Below are 18214 nucleotides of genomic sequence, written 5' to 3'. Positions count from 1 at the left end.
ACAACTACCAGGTTGAAGTCCAACAGGTTTATTTGGAATCACAAGTAAGGCTTATATTAACACTGCAAAGAAGCTACTGTGAAAACCCCCTAGTCGCCACACTCCTGTTCGGGTACACAGAGGGAGAATTTAGCACGGCCAATGCACCCTAACCAGCACGTCTTTCGGGCTGTGGGAGGAAACCCACGCAGACACGGGGAGAACGTGCAGGCTCCGCACGGTGAGTTACTTGTGAGCCCATCCTCCACTCACTGATGAAGGAGCAGCGCTCCGAAGGCTCGTGATTCCAAATAAACCTGTTGGACTTTAACCTGGCGTTGTGGGACTTCTTGCTGTACAGCGTTGGAGACAGCTGGTACAGACATGCCTATGAGATCAGGAGTCAGAAATCAGGAAGCTTTTTGCAGGAGTTGGTTTTGTGTTGACTATCTTCCAATGACACAACTTTTAATTTTAAAACTGTGAAATTGAAACCAGCTCTCTGTCTCCTGGCTCCAGCATGTCATTAACTCTCCTAGTGAGAGCTGACCTCAACAAAATAACCCAAACATCATTCATCCTTCTTATTTTCTTAACCCAGAACTCAAAAGTCCTGAATAATTCTGGTACCTGACTGCGCAATACCCTGCTGTGGTTGCAGAGTATTCTGCTCTCCCCTTTCACTTGGTGACTTTTTTTTTGATGTGGGCTTCACTGGCTAGGTCAACATGTATTGCCCATCACTAACTGCCCCTCAGGAAGGTGGTGGGTGAGCCGCTGCCTTGAACCGCTGCAGTCCCTGTGGTGTAGGTACACCCACCGTGCTGTTAGAGAGAGCGAGTTCCAGGAGTTGGACCCAGCGACAGTGAAGGAACGGCTGATTTTATATTTCCAAGTCAGGGTGGTGTGTGATCGAGAGGGGAAACTGAGAGTGGTGTTGTTTCCGTGTGTCTGCTGCCCTTCTAGGTGGTAGAGGTCACGGGTTTGTGAGGTGAGTGTGAGGTATGCAAAGTATGTGCTTGTGTCTGTTTTCACTGTTGCACAGTGGTTAGCACTGCTGCCCCACAGCGCCAGGGAACCCGGGTTCGATCCCCAGCTTGGGATCACTGTCTGTGTGGAGTCTGCACATTTTTCCCGCGTGGGTTTCCTCCCACATTCCAAAGATCTGCAGGTTAGGTGGATTGGCCGTGCTAAATTGCCACTTAGTGTCTGGGGGATTAGCCGCGTAAATAGGTGGGGGTTATGGGGACGGGGTCTGGGTGGGATTGTGGTTGGTGTAGGCTCGATGGGTCGAATGGTTCTGCACTGTGGGGATTCTGTGATCTCCTTGAAACAGGTAACTAGGCTGTTTCTAGAGGCTGTAGCTTGAGGGACGGCACTCCACATCATGCATGGCCAACCCCAGGAAACTCTCCCACTCTCACCGCCTGCCACTAGGTAAACAACCAACTTGGCCTCGTTATGCACACATCTTACATGGCCATCAGGTCCGGAAGTGGACCTCAAATCTAGAGCCCCATACCCACAACTCCATGTATTTACCCCACTAATCCTTCTAACCTACATATTATTTGACACTAAGGGACAATTTAGCATGGCCACTCCACCTAACCTGCACATCTTTGGACACTAAGTGACAATTTAGCATGGCCAATCCACCTAACCAGCACATCTTTGGACACTAAGGGACAATTTAGCATGGCCAATCCACCTAACCTGCACATCTTTGGACACTAAGGGACAATTTAGCATGGCCAATCCACCTAACCTACACATCTTTGGACACTAAGGGACAATTTAGCATGGCCAATCCACCTAACCTGCACGTCTTTGGACACTAAGGGACAATTTAGCATGGCCAATCCACCTAACCTGCACGTCTTTGGACACTAAGGGACAATTTAGCATGGCCAATCCACCTAGCCTGCACACCATTTGACACTAAGGAACAATTTAGCATGGCCAATCCACCTAACCTACACATCTTTGGACACTAAGGGACAATTTAACATGGCCAATCCACCTAGCCTGCACATCTTTGGACACTAAGGGGCAATTTAGCATGGCCAATCCACCTAGCCTGGACATCTTTGGACACTAAGGGACAATTTAGCATGGCCAATCCACCTAGCCTGCACATCTTTGGACACTAAGGGACAATTTGGCATGGCCAATCCACCTAGCCTGCACACCATTTGACACTAAGGGACAATTTAGCATGGCCAATCCACCTAACCTACACATCTTTGGACACTAAGGGGCAATTTAGCACGGCCAATCCACCTAACCTGCACATCTTTGGACACTAAGGGACAATTTAGCATGGCCAATCCACCCAACCTGCACATCTTTGGACAGTTGAGGGGATTTGATGATGAAATTTCACTGAAAAACTTGCTAAATGAAATGAATTTGTGTTTCTGCAAAGCCTTCAACTGGGTAAAACACCAGAGCGTTTCACAGGAAACTTATCGGAGCCACATAAGGAGATATTAGGGCAGGTGACCAAAAGAGGTAGGCTTAAGGAGTGGGCCTTTATTGATGATATCTCCTCTGGTTTCTTTCCCCAGTACTCTACGGATAGCCTTTGACAGTCTAAAGCAACGTAAGTAGCAGATACTTGATATATTGTATATTTATGTCATAGACATTTTACCTTGATGGGATTCCCCTGGGGGTAGACATTTCTCCACATTGTAAACCACATATAGAAACCCAAACATGATTAACTTTACTTTTCACAGCTTCTCACGGCCAATTACAGGGCTGCAGGGATAGTTGCCCTGATTGCAAATGTGAAGCAGCCTGTTTAAACTTTTGCTGAATGTGTGTAGCCCACACCACTGGCTAACTCAAATAATGGATGAAATGCAAACTTTAACATCCAGAACAACACAGATGAAACATAATCGACTTGTCTGAAATATAGAAACATAGAAGATAGGAGCAGGAGGAGGCCATTCGACCCTTCGAGCCTGCTCCGCCATTCATCACGATCATGGCTGATCATCCAACTCAATAGCCTAATCCTGCTTTCTCCCCATAACCTTTGATCCCATTCGCCCCCAAGTGCTATATCCAGCCGCCTCTTGAATACATTCAATGTTTTGGCATCAACTACTTCCTGTGGTAATGAATTCCACAGGCTCACCATTCATTGGGTGAAGAAATGTCTCCTCACCTCCGTCCTAAATGGTCCACCCCGAATCCTCAGACTGTGACCCCTGGTTCTGGATTCCCCCACCATCGGGAACATCCTTCCTGCATCTACCCTGTCTGGTCCTGTTAGAATTTTATAAATCTGGATAAGATTCCCCCCTCATTCGTCTGAACTCCAGCGAAAACAATCCTAACCTGGTCAATCTCTCCTCGTACCTCAGTCTTGCCATCTTCGGAATCAGCCTGGTAAACCTTCGCTGCACTCCCTCGAGAGCAAGAACATCCTTCCTCAGAAAAGGAGACCTAAACCGCACACAATACTCTAGGTGTGGCCTCACCAAGGCCCTGTGTAATTGTAACAACACATCCCTGCTCCTGTACTCGAAACCTCTGGCAATGAAGACCAACATACCATTTGCCTTCTTTACCGCCTGCTGCATCTGCATGCTTACCTTCAGCGACTGGTGCACAAGGACACCCAGGTCCCGCTGCACACTCCCCTCTCCCAATTTACAGCCATTCAGGTAGTAATCTGTCTTCTTGTTTTTGCTTCCAAAGTGAATAACCTCACATTTATCCAAATGTGCATCTGCCATTGACTTGCCCACTCACCCAACCTGTTCAGATCATGCTGAAGGATCTCTGCATCCTCGTCACAGTTCACCCTCCCACCCAACTTGGTATCATCTGCAAACTTTGAGATGTTACATTTTGTTCCCTCATTCAAATCATTAATATATATTGTGAATAGCTGGGGTCCCAGCACCGATCCCTGTGGCACCCACTAGTTACTGCCTGCCAATTTGAAAAGCACCCATTAATTCCTAAAGAATGAAAAGGAATTTATTTGTTAATGCATGATTCAGAAGAGAGACACAGTCAATGAGGGTTGACTGTCCTCTCTGAGCTAATATTATATTATTCTGAACATTTCAATATCCCACCCAGTCTTGTCAATCAGACTGCAGGGCTCAATCACAATATTACACATTATTACCTTAGCCAATAACCTGTCAACAGGAATAGGAGCTTATTAGCTTATTGCCCATGTAGGTTCCTTCCCCTTTTACAGAGGAAACCTAACCCACGTCATTACCAGTGTCCAAGGCCATAGTTAACATCTGTGATTTTTAATTGGTGAAAGGAGTCACTCTTTTGCTGGAACCTGGCCCTCCTTGATTAGCTTGAGAGACCGCTCCAGCCTCACTCCCCATGAACAAATTTACTCCCTTAAATAGCAGGCCTATGATTTAAACTTGTTTTCGTGTATCCAAAAACAGAGAAGAGAAGCTGCCTTTCCATGCTCCATTGTGTTAAAAGAATTCGATCTGTCTATCACTGTGTTTCCCATCATGCTGCATTCAGAACAAAGTTGGCCAAGGCGCACAATACATAGAAAATACAATTTAAACTTATAATACTTGGTTAATTTGTGGTCGTACAGTTTATAATACCTTTGCATATTTTGTTCCAGGCACATTGTGAATCCTCACTATATATATATATATTATGGCACTTTATAATTACCTTAACCTGGAATCATAGAATCCTACAGTGCAGAAGGAGGCCATTCAGCCCATCGAGTCTACACCGACCACAATCCCACCCAGGCCCTATCCCCATAACCCCATGCATTTACCCTAGTTAGTCCCCCTGACCCTAAGGGGAAATTTAGCATGGCCAATCCACCTAACCCGCACATCTTTGGACCGTGGGAGGAAACCGCAGCACCCGGAGGAAACCCACACAAACACGGGGAGAATGTGCAAACTCTACACAGACAAGCCGGGAATCGAACCTGGGTCCCTGGCGCTGTGAGGCAGCAGTGCTAACCACCATGCTAACCTGGTCTACTTATTATAGTAAACCAAAATGAAAGGCCTCATTCTAAGAATGCTATACTACGCCCCATCAGGGAATGACAATGCTTAAGCATTTGCGGCGAGTGTAAGAATGAACCGAACCGTGTGGGCAGCTCTTCAACTGTGACAACAAGAATGCAACTTGCTGCGAGTTGCTTTTCACGAGCCCTATCCTCTGTCGCATTGTGGGGTTAAGTGAGAGGGTCAGTGAAACTAGTTGTCAAACAGCCACTGCTAAACTTGGAACACGCGAGTGGTCAGACCGAGGTGCTTTATGTTCCGCGTCGCTCAATTTGACACTAAATGACCACACACAACAGACGCGCAGTCTACGCATAGGAAACTACTAACCTTGAGGGTATATTTTTATAGTACCTGATGAGATGAGTTACCTAGGCAGAAAAATCCATGGACAGAATAGGTTAGATTAAAAACACGCTTGACTGTTTCAGAACTGGAAAACATTGGAAATCTGCACATCCAGCTGGCTGTGACATTGAAAGACGAGGTAAAACGCCTGGAAGAGTTCAGGGAGAGACAGAAGGAGACACGGAAAAAGGTAAAAATGATGATTTTGATTTGATTTATTATTGTTACATGTATTAGTATACAGTGAAAAGTGTTGTTTCTTGCGCGCTATACAGACAAAGCATACCGTTCAGAGAGAAGGAAAGAAGAGGGTGCAGAATGTAGTGTTACAGTCATAGCTAGGGTGTAGAGAAAGGTCAACTTAATGCGAGGTAGGTCCATTCAAAAGTCTGACGGCAGCAGGGAAGAAGCTGTTCTTGAGTCGGTTGGTACGTGACCTCAGACTTCTTGTATCTTTTTCCCGACGGAAGAAGGTGGAAGAGAGAATGTCCGGGGTGCGTGGGGGCCCTTGATTATGCTGGCTGCTTTTCCCGAGGCAGCGGGAAGTGTAGACAGAGTCAATGGATGGGAGGCTGGTTTGCGTGAGGGATTGGGCTGCATTCACATCTTGTGGTCTTGAGCAGAGCAGGAGCCATACCAAGCTGTGAAACAACCAGAAAGAATGCTTTCTATGGTGCATCTGTAAAAGTTGGTGAGAGTCGTAGCTGACATGGCAAATTTCCTTCGTCTTCTGAGAAAGTAGAGACGTTGGTGGGCTTTCTTAACTATAATGTTGCCATGATGAGAGCATGATATCATTGGTCTACGTAACTACATTTTTCCTTTAATAACAGTGCGAATTACACGGTGCTTGTATAGGCTTGGGGTTGTCTAATCTTGATAGTGGACATCTTAAATTTGTTCGAATTTTTTTAAAAGCCCACTTAACTCCAGTGGATGTTAAATATTTAAATCTGCGCTGCCCTTTCCATAGAAGATTATGGTCCAGCAGAAAGAGGCCATTCAGCCCATCGTGTTTCTGCCGGCCAAAAAGGAAACTAGCCATTCATTTTGATCCCACTCTCCAGCACCTGGTCTGTATCCTGGCGCTCCAGATCCAGATCCCTTTTCAACAAGTTAAGCATTTTAGCCTCAATCATTAATTTAAGCAGTGAACACCCACCATCCTCTGAGTGAAACAATGTTTCCTCATGTCCCCTCAAATCCTTTTACCAATCACCGTAAATCTATGCTCCTTGGTAAATGACCCCTCAGCTATGGGGGAAACAAGTCTTTCCTGTCTACCCTGTCTGGGCCACTCATAATGTTGTACCATTAGGTCACCCCCTCGGCCTCCTCTGTCCGAAGGAAAACAATCCTAGCCGACCCAACCTTTCCTCATTGCTGCAATTTCCAAACCCTGGCAACATTCTTGTAAGTCTCCCTCTGCACTCTCTCCAGGGGCGATTATGGCCTTCCTGTAATGTGGCACACAAACCTCCAGAGCTGTGGCCTCACCGGTGTTTTATACAGTTCCAGCATCGCATCCCTGCCTCTGTATTCAAAACCCTCACCCAATAAAGGAAAGCATTCCATTTTCTTTCTTGTCCACCTGCCCTGTCCCCTTCAGGCTTGACTTCCCCAGCCCCTCTCAGTATCCTTCCGTTTATTGAGTGTTCCCTTGCTTTGTTTCCTCACACTTTCTCAAAGCAACATTGGGGACTGTCCAGTGAAGTAGAGGGAAGAAACTGAACGAAACCGTGTGTGACTGTTCTTGCTGGAAAGTAACACTTGGAAAACCAGTAACGTTTTATATAATAACTTAAACTTTTGAGAACTGAACCCATGTCTGTTTGGATTCAATTTTGGGAGTGAAGCAAGCTAACTTCATGTTTTCCGCTGAGATAATTCTGTCTATTGTCACCTTTTTACATATTTTCATTGACCTTTAAAGCTACGCAACCCCCTCCCCCTCAACACCCAACCCCCCCACCAATCCTCCAAAAGCTCCAGCTGCGATTACCCAGCAGTCCCAGGCAGTGGAGGGGAGGCCCGTTCAGGAGAGTAGCAGAGTTGAACTTGGTCTGTTCTTCTTGGGCAGACGCACACATGGATGCAGACACGCATGCACACATGTGCGCACGCACACACACACACACACACAGACGCTGACTCAAGCAGGCGCACGCACATGCACAATGGCACAGTGGTTAGCACTGCTGCCTCACAGCATCAGGGACCCAGATTCCATTCCCGGCTTGGGTCACTATCTGTTTGGAATCTGCATGTTCTCCCCGTGTCTGCGTGGGTTCCCTCCGGGTGCTCCAGTTTCTCCCACGGTCCAAAGATGTGCGGGTTAGGTGGATTGGCCGTGCTAAATTGCCCCTTAGTGTCAGGGGGACTAGCTAGGGTAAATGCATGGGGTTATGGGGATAGGGCCTGGGTGGGATTGTGATCAGTGCAGACCGATGGGCCGAATGGCCTCCTTCTGCACTGTAGGATTCTGTGATTCAATGCACACAGATGCAGACACGCGCAGACATATACACATACATGTACACGCATATACATGCATAGGCACCCACATACAAACACGCACACAGATGCAGAGACACATACGTGCGCGCACACACAGATGCAGACACCTACACGCATAGATGCAAGCACACACACACGTGTAGACACATGACTAGAGATCAAGAGCCCCGTCTCCCCCCTCCTCCCCCTCCTCCCCCTCCTCCCCCTCCTCCCCCTCCTCCCCCTCCTCCCCCTCCTCCCCCTCCTCCCCCTCCTCCCCCTCTCTGCGTCCCTCTCTGCGTCCCTCTCTGCATCTCCCCCCCTCTCTGCATCCCTCTCTGCGTCCCTCTCTGCGTCCCTCTCTGCGTCCCTCTCTGCGTCCCTCTCTGCGTCCCTCTCTGCGTCCCTCTCTGCGTCTCCCCCTCTCTGCGTCCCTCTCTGCGTCTCCCCCTCCCTGCGTCCCTCTCTGCGTCTCCCCCTCTCCCTCTCTGCGTCTCCCCCTCTCCCTCTCTGCGTCTCCCCCTCTCCGCCCGTCCCCTTCTCCGCCCCTCCCTCTCTGATGCGCGACAATCAAGCACGTGGAACAAGGCTTCAGTATTGAAGGCTTTTATTGTCTAACAATGGAACTAACTAACACGAATACACCAGTTCAGACTGAAGGGGTCCTGCCGGAGCAGAGGGTCTTACCTCTCCTCCGGAGGCGGGGCCCCACCGGGATGTGCCATAATAACATTTACAACAGGTAAACACCCTAACCCAACAACATTGTACAACCCTCACAGTGACAACACCCTAACCCAACAGTAACATAAGAACAACCCCCAGTGGTAACCAACGATGGTTCACCACATTCACCCCTCCTTTAAAAACAAAGGCCGGCGGGGTGCAAAAAAAAACAGGTCATATGTACAAAATTCACAAGTCCAGACGGTCTGGAGGACCGCACCGTCGCTGTGATCTCCTCAACACCGGTTGCGAAACCGGAGCAGGTGCTTGCGGTGGCGTTCTCTCCAAAACAACGTCCGGCTGTCCCCTCAAGGACTCCCGGGCCGGTTGGCCCTGGTGAGGCGATGGTGCAGGGGATCCTGGAACCTTCGGTGGTGGCGCCGATCTCCGAGTCTCAGGCAAGCTGTACATGGGAGTAGAACTGTTATGCACTGGTCCCGGTGCTGACCGCGCCACGTCTGGGGAAGAAATGAGTAGTAGGGGATTCGTGACAGGGGGTATGGGAGCGACAGGAGTTGCTACGTCCCCTGCGGGCGCCAGGTCTCAAATGGAGACAGTGTCCTCTCGCCCGTCAGGATATGCCACATAGGCATACTGAGGGTTGGCGTGGAGGAGTTGGACCGGTTCGACCAAGGGGTCGGACCTGCGAGCCCTCACATGTCGCCGCAGAAGGACGGGTCCTGGGTACGTCAACCAGGCTGGTAATGAGATCCCCGAGGACGACTTCCGAGGGAATGAGAACATCCTCTCGTGGGGAGTAGCATTGGTTGCCGTACACAGGAGGGAGCGGATAGAATGGAGCGCATTTGGAAGGACCTCCTGCCAATGGGAGACTGGAAGGCCCCTGGATTTCAGTGCCAGTAGGACAGCCTTCCAGACTGTAGCATTCTCCCTTTCCACCTGTCCGTTACCCCTAGGGTTGTAGCTCGTGGTTCTACTAGAGGCAATCCCGAATGAGAGCAGGAATTGCCTCAAGTCGTTGCTCATGAACGACGAGCCCCTGTCGCTATGAATGTAGCAGGGGTACCCGAACAGGGTAAAAAGCTCACTGAATGCCTTGATGACGGTGGCAGTCGACGTGTCCGCACAGGGGACAACAAACGGGAACCGGGAGTACTCGTCTATTATGTTGAGGAAATAGACGTTCCGGTCCGTTGAGGGAAGGGGGCCCTTAAAATCCACACTCAGCCTCTCAAAAGGGCGAGTGGCCTTGACCAATTGTGCCCGGTCTGGTCGATAAAAGTGTGGTTTGCATTCTGCGCAAATCCGACAGCTTCTCGTCACTGACCTGACATCCTCCACCGAGTAGGGCAGGTTGCGGGCTTTGACGAAATGGTAGAGTCGGGTGACTCCAGGATGACACAGGTCATTGTGGAGGGCCTTCAAGCGGTCCTCCTGCATGATGGCGCATGTTCCGCGCGAGAGGGCATCCGAGGGCTCATTGAGCTTCCCTGGACGATACATAATATCGTAATTATAGGTGGAGAGCTCAATTCTCCACCGCAAGATCTTATCGTTCTTGATCTTGCCCCTCTGCGTGTTGCTGAACATAAACGCCACGGATCGTTGATCCGTGATCAGAGTGAACCGCTTCCCCGCCAGGTAATGGCGCCAGTGTCTGACTGCCTCCACAATGGCCTGAGCCTCCTTCTCCACCGCTGAGTGCCGAATTTCGGGACCTTGAAGGGTGCGGGAAAAGAACGCGACGGGCCTGCCTGCCTGGTTTAGTGTGGCGGCTAGGGCGAAATCAGATGCATCACTCTCCACCTGGAAAGGGATGGATTCATCCACCGCGTGCATCGTGGCTTTCGAAATGTCGCTTTTCAAAGCCTTGAAGGCCAATTGGGCCTCCGGCGTAAGTGGGAAGGTCGTGGACTTGATGAGCGGACGAGCTTTGTCCGCGTAGTTGGGGACCCACTGCGCATAGTACGAAAAGAACCCGAGGCATCTCCTCAGTGCTTTCGTGCTAGCGGGCAAGGGAAGTTCAGTAAGGGGGCGCATACGGTCTGGATCAGGGCCAATGACCCCGTTTTCCACCACGTATCCAAGGATGGCTAACCTGCGCGTACGGAATACGCACTTCTCCCTGTTATAGGTCAGATTCAGGCGAGATGCGGTGCGCAGAAAGTGTTGGAGATTCGTGTCATGGTCCTGCTGGTCATGGCCGCAGATGGTGACGTTATCCAGGTACGGGAAGGTAGCCCGCAACCCGTTCTGGTCCACCATTTGGTCCATAGCACGCTGGAAGACCGAGACCCCATTGGTGACACCAAATGGAACCCTGAGGAAATGGTATAGACGACCATCCGCCTCAAAAGCCGTATATTGTCGGTCCTCTGGGCGGATGGGGAGTTGATGGTAGGCGGACTTAAGGTCTATGGTAGAGAACACTCGGTACTGCGCAATCTGATTGACCATATCAGAATGCGCGGGAGAGGATACGCATCCAGCTGCGTATAACGGTTAATGGTCTGACTGTAGTCGATGACCATCCGAGGTTTGTTCCCGCTTTTGACTACCATGACCTGCGCTCTCCACAGACTAGCACTGGCCTGTATGATCCCTTCCTTGAGGAGCCGCTGAACCTCCGATCTAATAAAGATCCGGTCTTCAGCGCTGTAACGCCTACTTTTAGTAGCGATGGGCTTGCAGCCTGGTACCAGATTCTTAAATAGGGATGGTGTAGTGATTTTCAGAGTGGAAAGATTGCATGCGGGGCGCTTTGGGCAATTTGGAGGCTGCGGCTGATTCCCTACTGCCAGTGAAGGGAGTGGCCCACCGTACTGTAGGATCACACTCTTCATGTGGACCATAAAATTTAGTCCGAGGAGAATTGGCGCACAAAGGTGAGGTAACACAAGGAGCCTGTATTGCTCGTAAATTGTGCCCTGTACCTCTAGAGTTACCATACATCGTCCTTGGATCGGTACAGACCGGGACCGTGATGCCATGGAAATTGTCTGCTTGGCAGGGAGAACCCGGAGTCCATACCTTTTAGCAGTGTCAGGGTGTATGAAACTCTCGGTGCTCCCACTGTCAAACAGACAATTCACAGTTCGACCATTTACCTTGATATCCATCATTGAATTCTCAAGCCTGTGGTGCTTAGTCTGGTCCAGGGAGATCGACGCCACCGTTGGCCCCTGGGCGTCACTGCATGCCGCCGATGTTGATGCTGAGGACCCCTGCTGGTCGCTCCTAGTCATCGTGGACCATGATGGCCGCCCCCATGAATCGCACGTGGGTGAGGGCGCCAAACGCAGCGACTCCTGGTGGTCTTCCTCCTCCTCCGTCAGCCACGATGGCGCCGTCTTGGATTCGCACGTGGTCGGACCTCGTGGGTACTGCGACGCCGAAGGAGATTGTCTCCGTTCTGGAGGGTTACAAGCTGCACTGCCGTTTTTGGACTTCGACCTGCAAACTTTACCGTAGTGGCCTTTTTTACCGCACTGGCTGCAGATTGCCGTTCTTGCCGGACACTGTTGCCGTGGATGCTTGGCCCCACCGCAAAAATAGCATCGCTGGCCGCCTGGAGCTGCCGCCGTCGTCGGATCGATCTGGGAGCGCGAGTTTGCGGGGCGAGGATGGAGTTGAGCTTGCTCTTGCCACGTTGACTCCACGTGGTCTTCGGGGTACAGAGCCAAGCTTTTCGACGCCGCTTCCAGCATCTCAGCCATCTCCATCGCTTGGGTCAAGTCGAGGTTCCCCTTTTCCAGTAATTTAAGCCGGATGTACGAGGACCCTACCCCTGCTACGAACGCGTCTCGGGCGAGGTCGTACATGTATTGTTCGGCTGATACGTCTTTACAATCGCAACCCCTGGCAAGCTGCAGGAGCTCATTGGCGTAGTCCTCCATGGTTTCGCCCGACTGCCGACGTCGTGTAGCGAGGAGGTAACGAGCGTGTATCTCGTTGGGTGGTTTCGTGTATCGTTTCTTCAAGAGCTCGACGGCCCTCGGGTAAGTGGTAGCCGCACGAATCGCGAGATAAATCGTGTTGCTTACCCTTGCGTGGAGGACTTGGAGTTTGTCGCTGTCTGTAGTAATAGCTACAGAGGCAGCCAGGTAGTCTTCGAAACACTTCCACCAGTGGTCGAAGGTGTTAGCGGCACCGACCGCACGTGGGTCCAACGCCAGACGATCTGGTTTCAAGATCTGTTCCATACTCTTTTTTTTTGTACAGCTGAGAGTTTTCTGTTAGACAATAAAATTGATGCGCGACAATCAAGCACGTGGAACAAGGCTTCAGTATTGAAGGCTTTTATTGTCTAACAATGGAACTAACTAACACGAATACACCAGTTCAGACTGAAGGGGTCCTGCCGGAGCAGAGGGTCTTATACCTCTCCTCCGGAGGCGGGGCCCCACCGGGATGTGCCATAATAACATTTACAACAGGTAAACACCCTAACCCAACAACATTATACAACCCCCACAGTGACAACACCCTAACCCAACAGTAACATAAGAACAACCCCCAGTGGTAACCAACGATGGTTCACCACACTCTCTCCGTCCGTCCCCCTCCCACAGTGGGATGTCCTGTTGACACTCTGTCTGGGATTCGATGGGCCATTAGTTCAGGTCTCTGGGGATCGGGCCTCCAGAGTGAGTCAGCACCTGGAAAAAACGATCGTGTGGAAAGGAAAAATTAACAGCCTCCATTTGGAAAATCACTGAAACAAATTTGATAACTCGAGAGGGAAACATTGCCAAAATTCTGAAAGTAGTCTGGTGGAATGCTGGTGGAAGCTTCTTGCTGGATAGACACTGAGATGATGTGTACCATAGTGGACACTGAGATGATGTGTACCGTAGTGGACACTGAGATGATGTGTACCATAGTGGACACTGAGACGATATGTACCGTGGTGGACACTGAGATGATGGGCCTGATTTTACCAAAAATGTGTGCCTGTTTTCGGGCGCGAAATCACGGTAAAGTCGGGCGTCGGGCCTTTAACGCGATCTGCACCCAAATCTGAGCAGATCGCGGCTTTACCGACACCCGATTCGGGCGCGGATCCGATCCACGCCCAAATCGGACGGCCCGACGATTTAAATGCATTTGCATGCATTTAAATCGACTTAATGAACCGCGCGCCCAACTCTACTGCCAAATCCCACTTTACCGTCTTCTGGTCCGATGCGGATCCGCGCTGTAAGCGACCTGCCGAATAAAACTCCGAAGCAGATTTCTATTCTGCAGGGGAACCTCCGAAGTCCATCCTCCTCGACCATCCTTCGCAGACCACCCCCCCCCCCACCAGATCAGACCCCCCTGGGAGGCAGGCCCCCCTCGGCAGAGCAGACCCCCAACCTACCTCGATCGCTGGTCTCCCTCCACCATCCCTCCGACCTGCAGTCCTTCGAGAGCCTGCAGCACCTTCCTGGCCTTCCGCTGGCGTCCGCCGGAGGGGGGAGCGGGCTCAGATGGATCTCTGGTTCGGGGGGGGGAGGACGGGGGGGAGGATCGGCTTGGGAGAATCTTGCAAACTGAAAAGAATGTCGCATCTTCTTTGTGCTGCCTAATTATCTATGGGAAAGGTAATTAAACTATAGTGTCCTAGTGAGCAATTAGTGACCTGTATAATACATTTGTGATCTGTAACTGGATTGTTGATGTCCCTGTAGCCATGAGTCAGGTGCTCAAATGTTCAGAGTCCTGTGGTGAACTTGGAAGAATTGTCCCCGTGGTGGAACTTGGTTGGAGATAAGATTCAAGGAGATTACTAAATCTGGGAAATCAACCATAGTGAAAAGAAGTTTGTATTGGCAACTCTTCCCTCACATTCCATGGCAGATGTGCCCCTACTTATGAATGTGATTTGCATGGGCAACATTGGGTGCAGCTAATCTGCCTCTGGAGCAGCCTTGGATCCTTTCTTTCATCTTGTTTTCATCTGAACATTGCACAGAATTAGAGGAATTCCCTTTGGAAGATAATGTCAAAATTATAATCGCAGGAACTAAAAACCTGACAGTCAAAAATTTGGGAAAATATTTCAAAATATATATCCCCCCCCATCCATCACTATCTGTGGGGGCACCTCCAATACCAAAGGCGCTGACTCCAAGATTTCCTTGGATGTTGGTATGACAGGGTTAGGGTTAGACTCTCTTCACAGGTGCTGTCAGATCTGCTGTGATTTTCCAGCACTTTTCCGTTTTTGTTTCAGATTCCAGCATCCGCAGTATTTTGTGTGTGCGTGCGCGTGCATGCGTGTGCGCATGCATGTGTGTGTGCGTGTGTGCAGGATTAGACTCTCTCTCTCACAGTCTCCATAATAAGTAGTGCTGGTTTGATGACGAATTTGTGATTTATTTAGGCAGTGAAGGAATGATGGGAAGAGAAAGGGTTGATATTGACCAGGATTCTGTCAGACTTCGTGCGGTTGGAGGGTGGCTGATTGGTTGGAGTGTATTGGCAAGGTGACTTATTTTGGATTTTCACAAGCCGTGCTGACCTTGCGATCTTCTTCCCAACAGTATGAAAGTGCCATGGATCGCGTTCAGAAGAGCAAGGTGGCCTTGTACAAGAAGACACTTGACGTAAGCAAAGAATTGTGGGATGCTTGACAAAAAATACAGCCTGAAAGACGTGCTGGTTAGGTGAATTGGCCATGCTAAATTCTCCCTCAGTGTACCCAAACAGGCACCGGAGTGTGGCGACTAGGGGATTTTCATAGTAACTTCATTGCAGTGTTAAGGTAAGCCTACTTGTGACACCAACCACAATCCCACCCAGGCCCTATCCTCAGAAGTCCATGCATTTACCCTACTAGTCCCCCTGACACTAAGGGGCAATTTAGCATGGCCGATGCACCTAACCCACACATCTTTGGACTGTGGGAGGAAACCAGAGCACCCGGAGGAAACCCACTCAGACACGGGGAGAATGTGCAAACTCCACACAGACAGCGACCCAAGCCGGGAATTGAACCCGGGTGCCTGGCGCTGTGAGGCAGCAGTGCTAACCACCGTGCTACCGTGCCGCTCCTTAAATATAGTGAATTACTTTTAATTGTTGCGTTACGTTTTCATCTGGGAATAACTGCTTGAATATGGCAAAAATATGACCCAAACCGGGAATCCAACTCGGGTCCCTGGCACTGTGAGGCGGCACTGTGAGGCAGCAATGCTAACCACTGTGCCACCGTTCCTGTGCTAGCTCACTCGGGCATGATGGGCAGAATGGCCTCCTTTTGTCCTGTACATTTGTATAAGAAAGTGAGTAACTCCTGTTCTGTGGTGTTTCTTTTCCATTGGGAAGTTAGTTCCTTGAGTAGACACCTTTCACAGTGTCTCGATAGACATTCTTCAATCTTGACAGTGAGTGCCAGGGAATTTCCCCGACACTGGTTGAGCCTGATCCTGTCCTATCCCCTGTCGCCTACGGACATGTTCAGTGGGGGATTGGTCGAGTGTGACCAGGAATTCCGGAGCACGGGCCTATTTCCTCGTTCTGTGACGCCAGAATCAAATATCTGAATCTCAACCAGACTGAATGAACGATACAGAAAGCTCTGGCTTATGCAGCTCACCACTTGCTGAGTCTTTTGGGGAGGAGGGGAGGGGGGGCGGGGGGAGGTGAGGGGGTGGGGAGAGGGCAGAGATGAGGGGGGGGGGGGAAGGTGAGGGGAGGGGGAGGTGGGGTGGGGGAGATGAGGGGTTGGAAGGAAGGGAAGGGGCATCCACCTGGTCCAGTGTTAGAGTCAAACTGGATGATGGAGCCTTGCTGCTTACGACCAACCTCCTGACAAGGCGGTTCCTGATGCCGTGTGCTTTTTAACTTTCCAGTCCAAGAAATACTATGAACAGAAATGTAAAGAAGCCGATGAAGCCGAACAGAACGCTGAACGAGCAAACTCTGCGGGAAATCAGAAGCAAATTGAAAAGGTAGGATTCGAGCGAGAGAATGAGGCCCTCATTTTCCTCACTCCAGTTTCCCTTTTATATTTTTTCCTATTTGCCGATTGAATTTACTTCTCCTAAAACCTTACCTCCTAAATTCTCACCCTCTTTATTGGATAATGTTTATCTCATGCCTGCCGATTCTATATCTTGGTGTTGCTCCAGTCTTGGCTCTGTGTGGGGTTTTAGCTCTGTCCACCTGAGTACCTTTATTCCATTCTCTTTGGGGAATTGCGATGTCTGTTCACTTTAATCCGAGCTCTTCCACCATTTTCTCACCAACTCTGGTCTGTCTCCCTCCCTCTCTCCCTGCCTCTGTCTCCCTCGCATTTTCTGTCTGTCCCTCTCTCTTACTTTCTTCCTCTGTGTCTCACTCTCCCTTGCGCATGCTCACCCTCCCTCTCTCTCTCTCTCACATTCTCCTTCTCTCTGTCATTTTCCCTTCATCTCTCTCTCTCTCTCGCATTCTCTCACTCTCCCCTCCCTCTCGCATGAGACCATAAGATATAGGAGCAGAATTAGGCCACTCGGCCCATCGAGTCTGCTCCGCCATTCAATCATGGCTGATATTTTTCTCATCCCTATTCTTCTGCCTTTTCCCCATAACCCCTGATCCCCTTATTAATCAAGAACCTATCTATCTCTGTCTTAAAGACACTCAGTGACCTGGCCTCCACAGCCTTCTGCGGCAAAGAGTTCCCCAGATTCTCCACTCTCTGGCAGAAGAAATTCCTCCTCATCTCTGTTTCAAAAGAATCGTCCCTTTAGCCTGAGGTTGTGCCCTCTGGTTCTAGTTTTTCCTACTAGTGGAAACATCCTCTCCACATCCACTCTATCCAGGCCTCACAGGATTCTGTAAGTTTCAGTAAGATCCTCCCTCATCCTTCTAAACTCCAATGAGTGCAGACCCAGAGTCCTCAACCATTCCACATACGACAAGCTCTTCGTTCCAGGGATCATTCTTGTGAACCTCCTCTGGACCCTCTCCAAGGCCAGCACATCCTTCCTTAGATATGGGGCCCAAAACGGCTCACAATACTCCAAATGGGGTCTGACCAGAGCCTTATACAGCCTCAGAAGTACATCCCTGCTCTTGTATTCTAGCCCTCTTGACATGAATGCTAACATTGCATTTGCCTTCCTAACTGCCGACTGAAGTTGCACGTTAACCTTTAGAGAATCTAGAACAATGACTCCCAAGTTCCTTAGTGTTTCCGATTTCCTAAGCATTTTCCCATTTAGAAAATAGTCTATGCCTCCATTCCTCCTTCCAAAGTGCATAACCTCACACTTTTCCACATTGTATTCCATCTGCCACTTCTTTGCCCATGCATTCTCTCTCTCACGCTATCTTTCTCTCATTCCCTCTCTCTCCCATTCTCTCTCTCCCATTCTCTCTCTCCCATTCTCTCTCTCCCATTCTCTCTCTCCCATTCTCTCTCTCCCATTCTCTCTCTCCCATTCTCTCTCTCCCATTCTCTCTCTCCCATTCTCTCTCTCCCATTCTCTCTCTCCCATTCTCTCTCTCCCATTCTCTCTCTCCCATTCTCTCTCTCCCATTCTCTCTCTCCCATTCTCTCTCTCCCATTCTCTCTCTCCCATTCTCTCTCTCCCATTCTCTCTCTCCCATTCTCTCTCTCCCATTCTCTCTCTCCCATTCTCTCTCTCCCATTCTCTCTCTCCCATTCTCTCTCTCCCATTCTCTCTCTC

The 18214-nt window shown here is 49.9% G+C and overlaps 1 protein-coding gene across 1 annotated transcript in view; it reads left to right on the top strand.

The window, feature by feature from the left end:
- LOC144480490 (proline-serine-threonine phosphatase-interacting protein 1-like) overlaps positions 1 to 18214 on the top strand; it is a 102704-nt gene that overhangs the window by 54523 nt on the left and 29967 nt on the right. Inside the window, exons 4-7 of the mRNA XM_078199982.1 lie at positions 2550 to 2584; positions 5453 to 5559; positions 15080 to 15142; positions 16391 to 16489. Coding sequence (XP_078056108.1) covers positions 2550 to 2584; positions 5453 to 5559; positions 15080 to 15142; positions 16391 to 16489 — 304 coding nt within the window. The remainder of the gene's footprint in view (positions 1 to 2549; positions 2585 to 5452; positions 5560 to 15079; positions 15143 to 16390; positions 16490 to 18214) is intronic.

This window comes from Mustelus asterias, chromosome 29 (genome assembly GCF_964213995.1).
Source record: "Mustelus asterias chromosome 29, sMusAst1.hap1.1, whole genome shotgun sequence".
NCBI lineage: Eukaryota > Metazoa > Chordata > Chondrichthyes > Carcharhiniformes > Triakidae > Mustelus > Mustelus asterias.
Note: the sequence above shows the minus strand (reverse complement) of the source record. Positions and strands in the feature narration are given on the sequence as shown.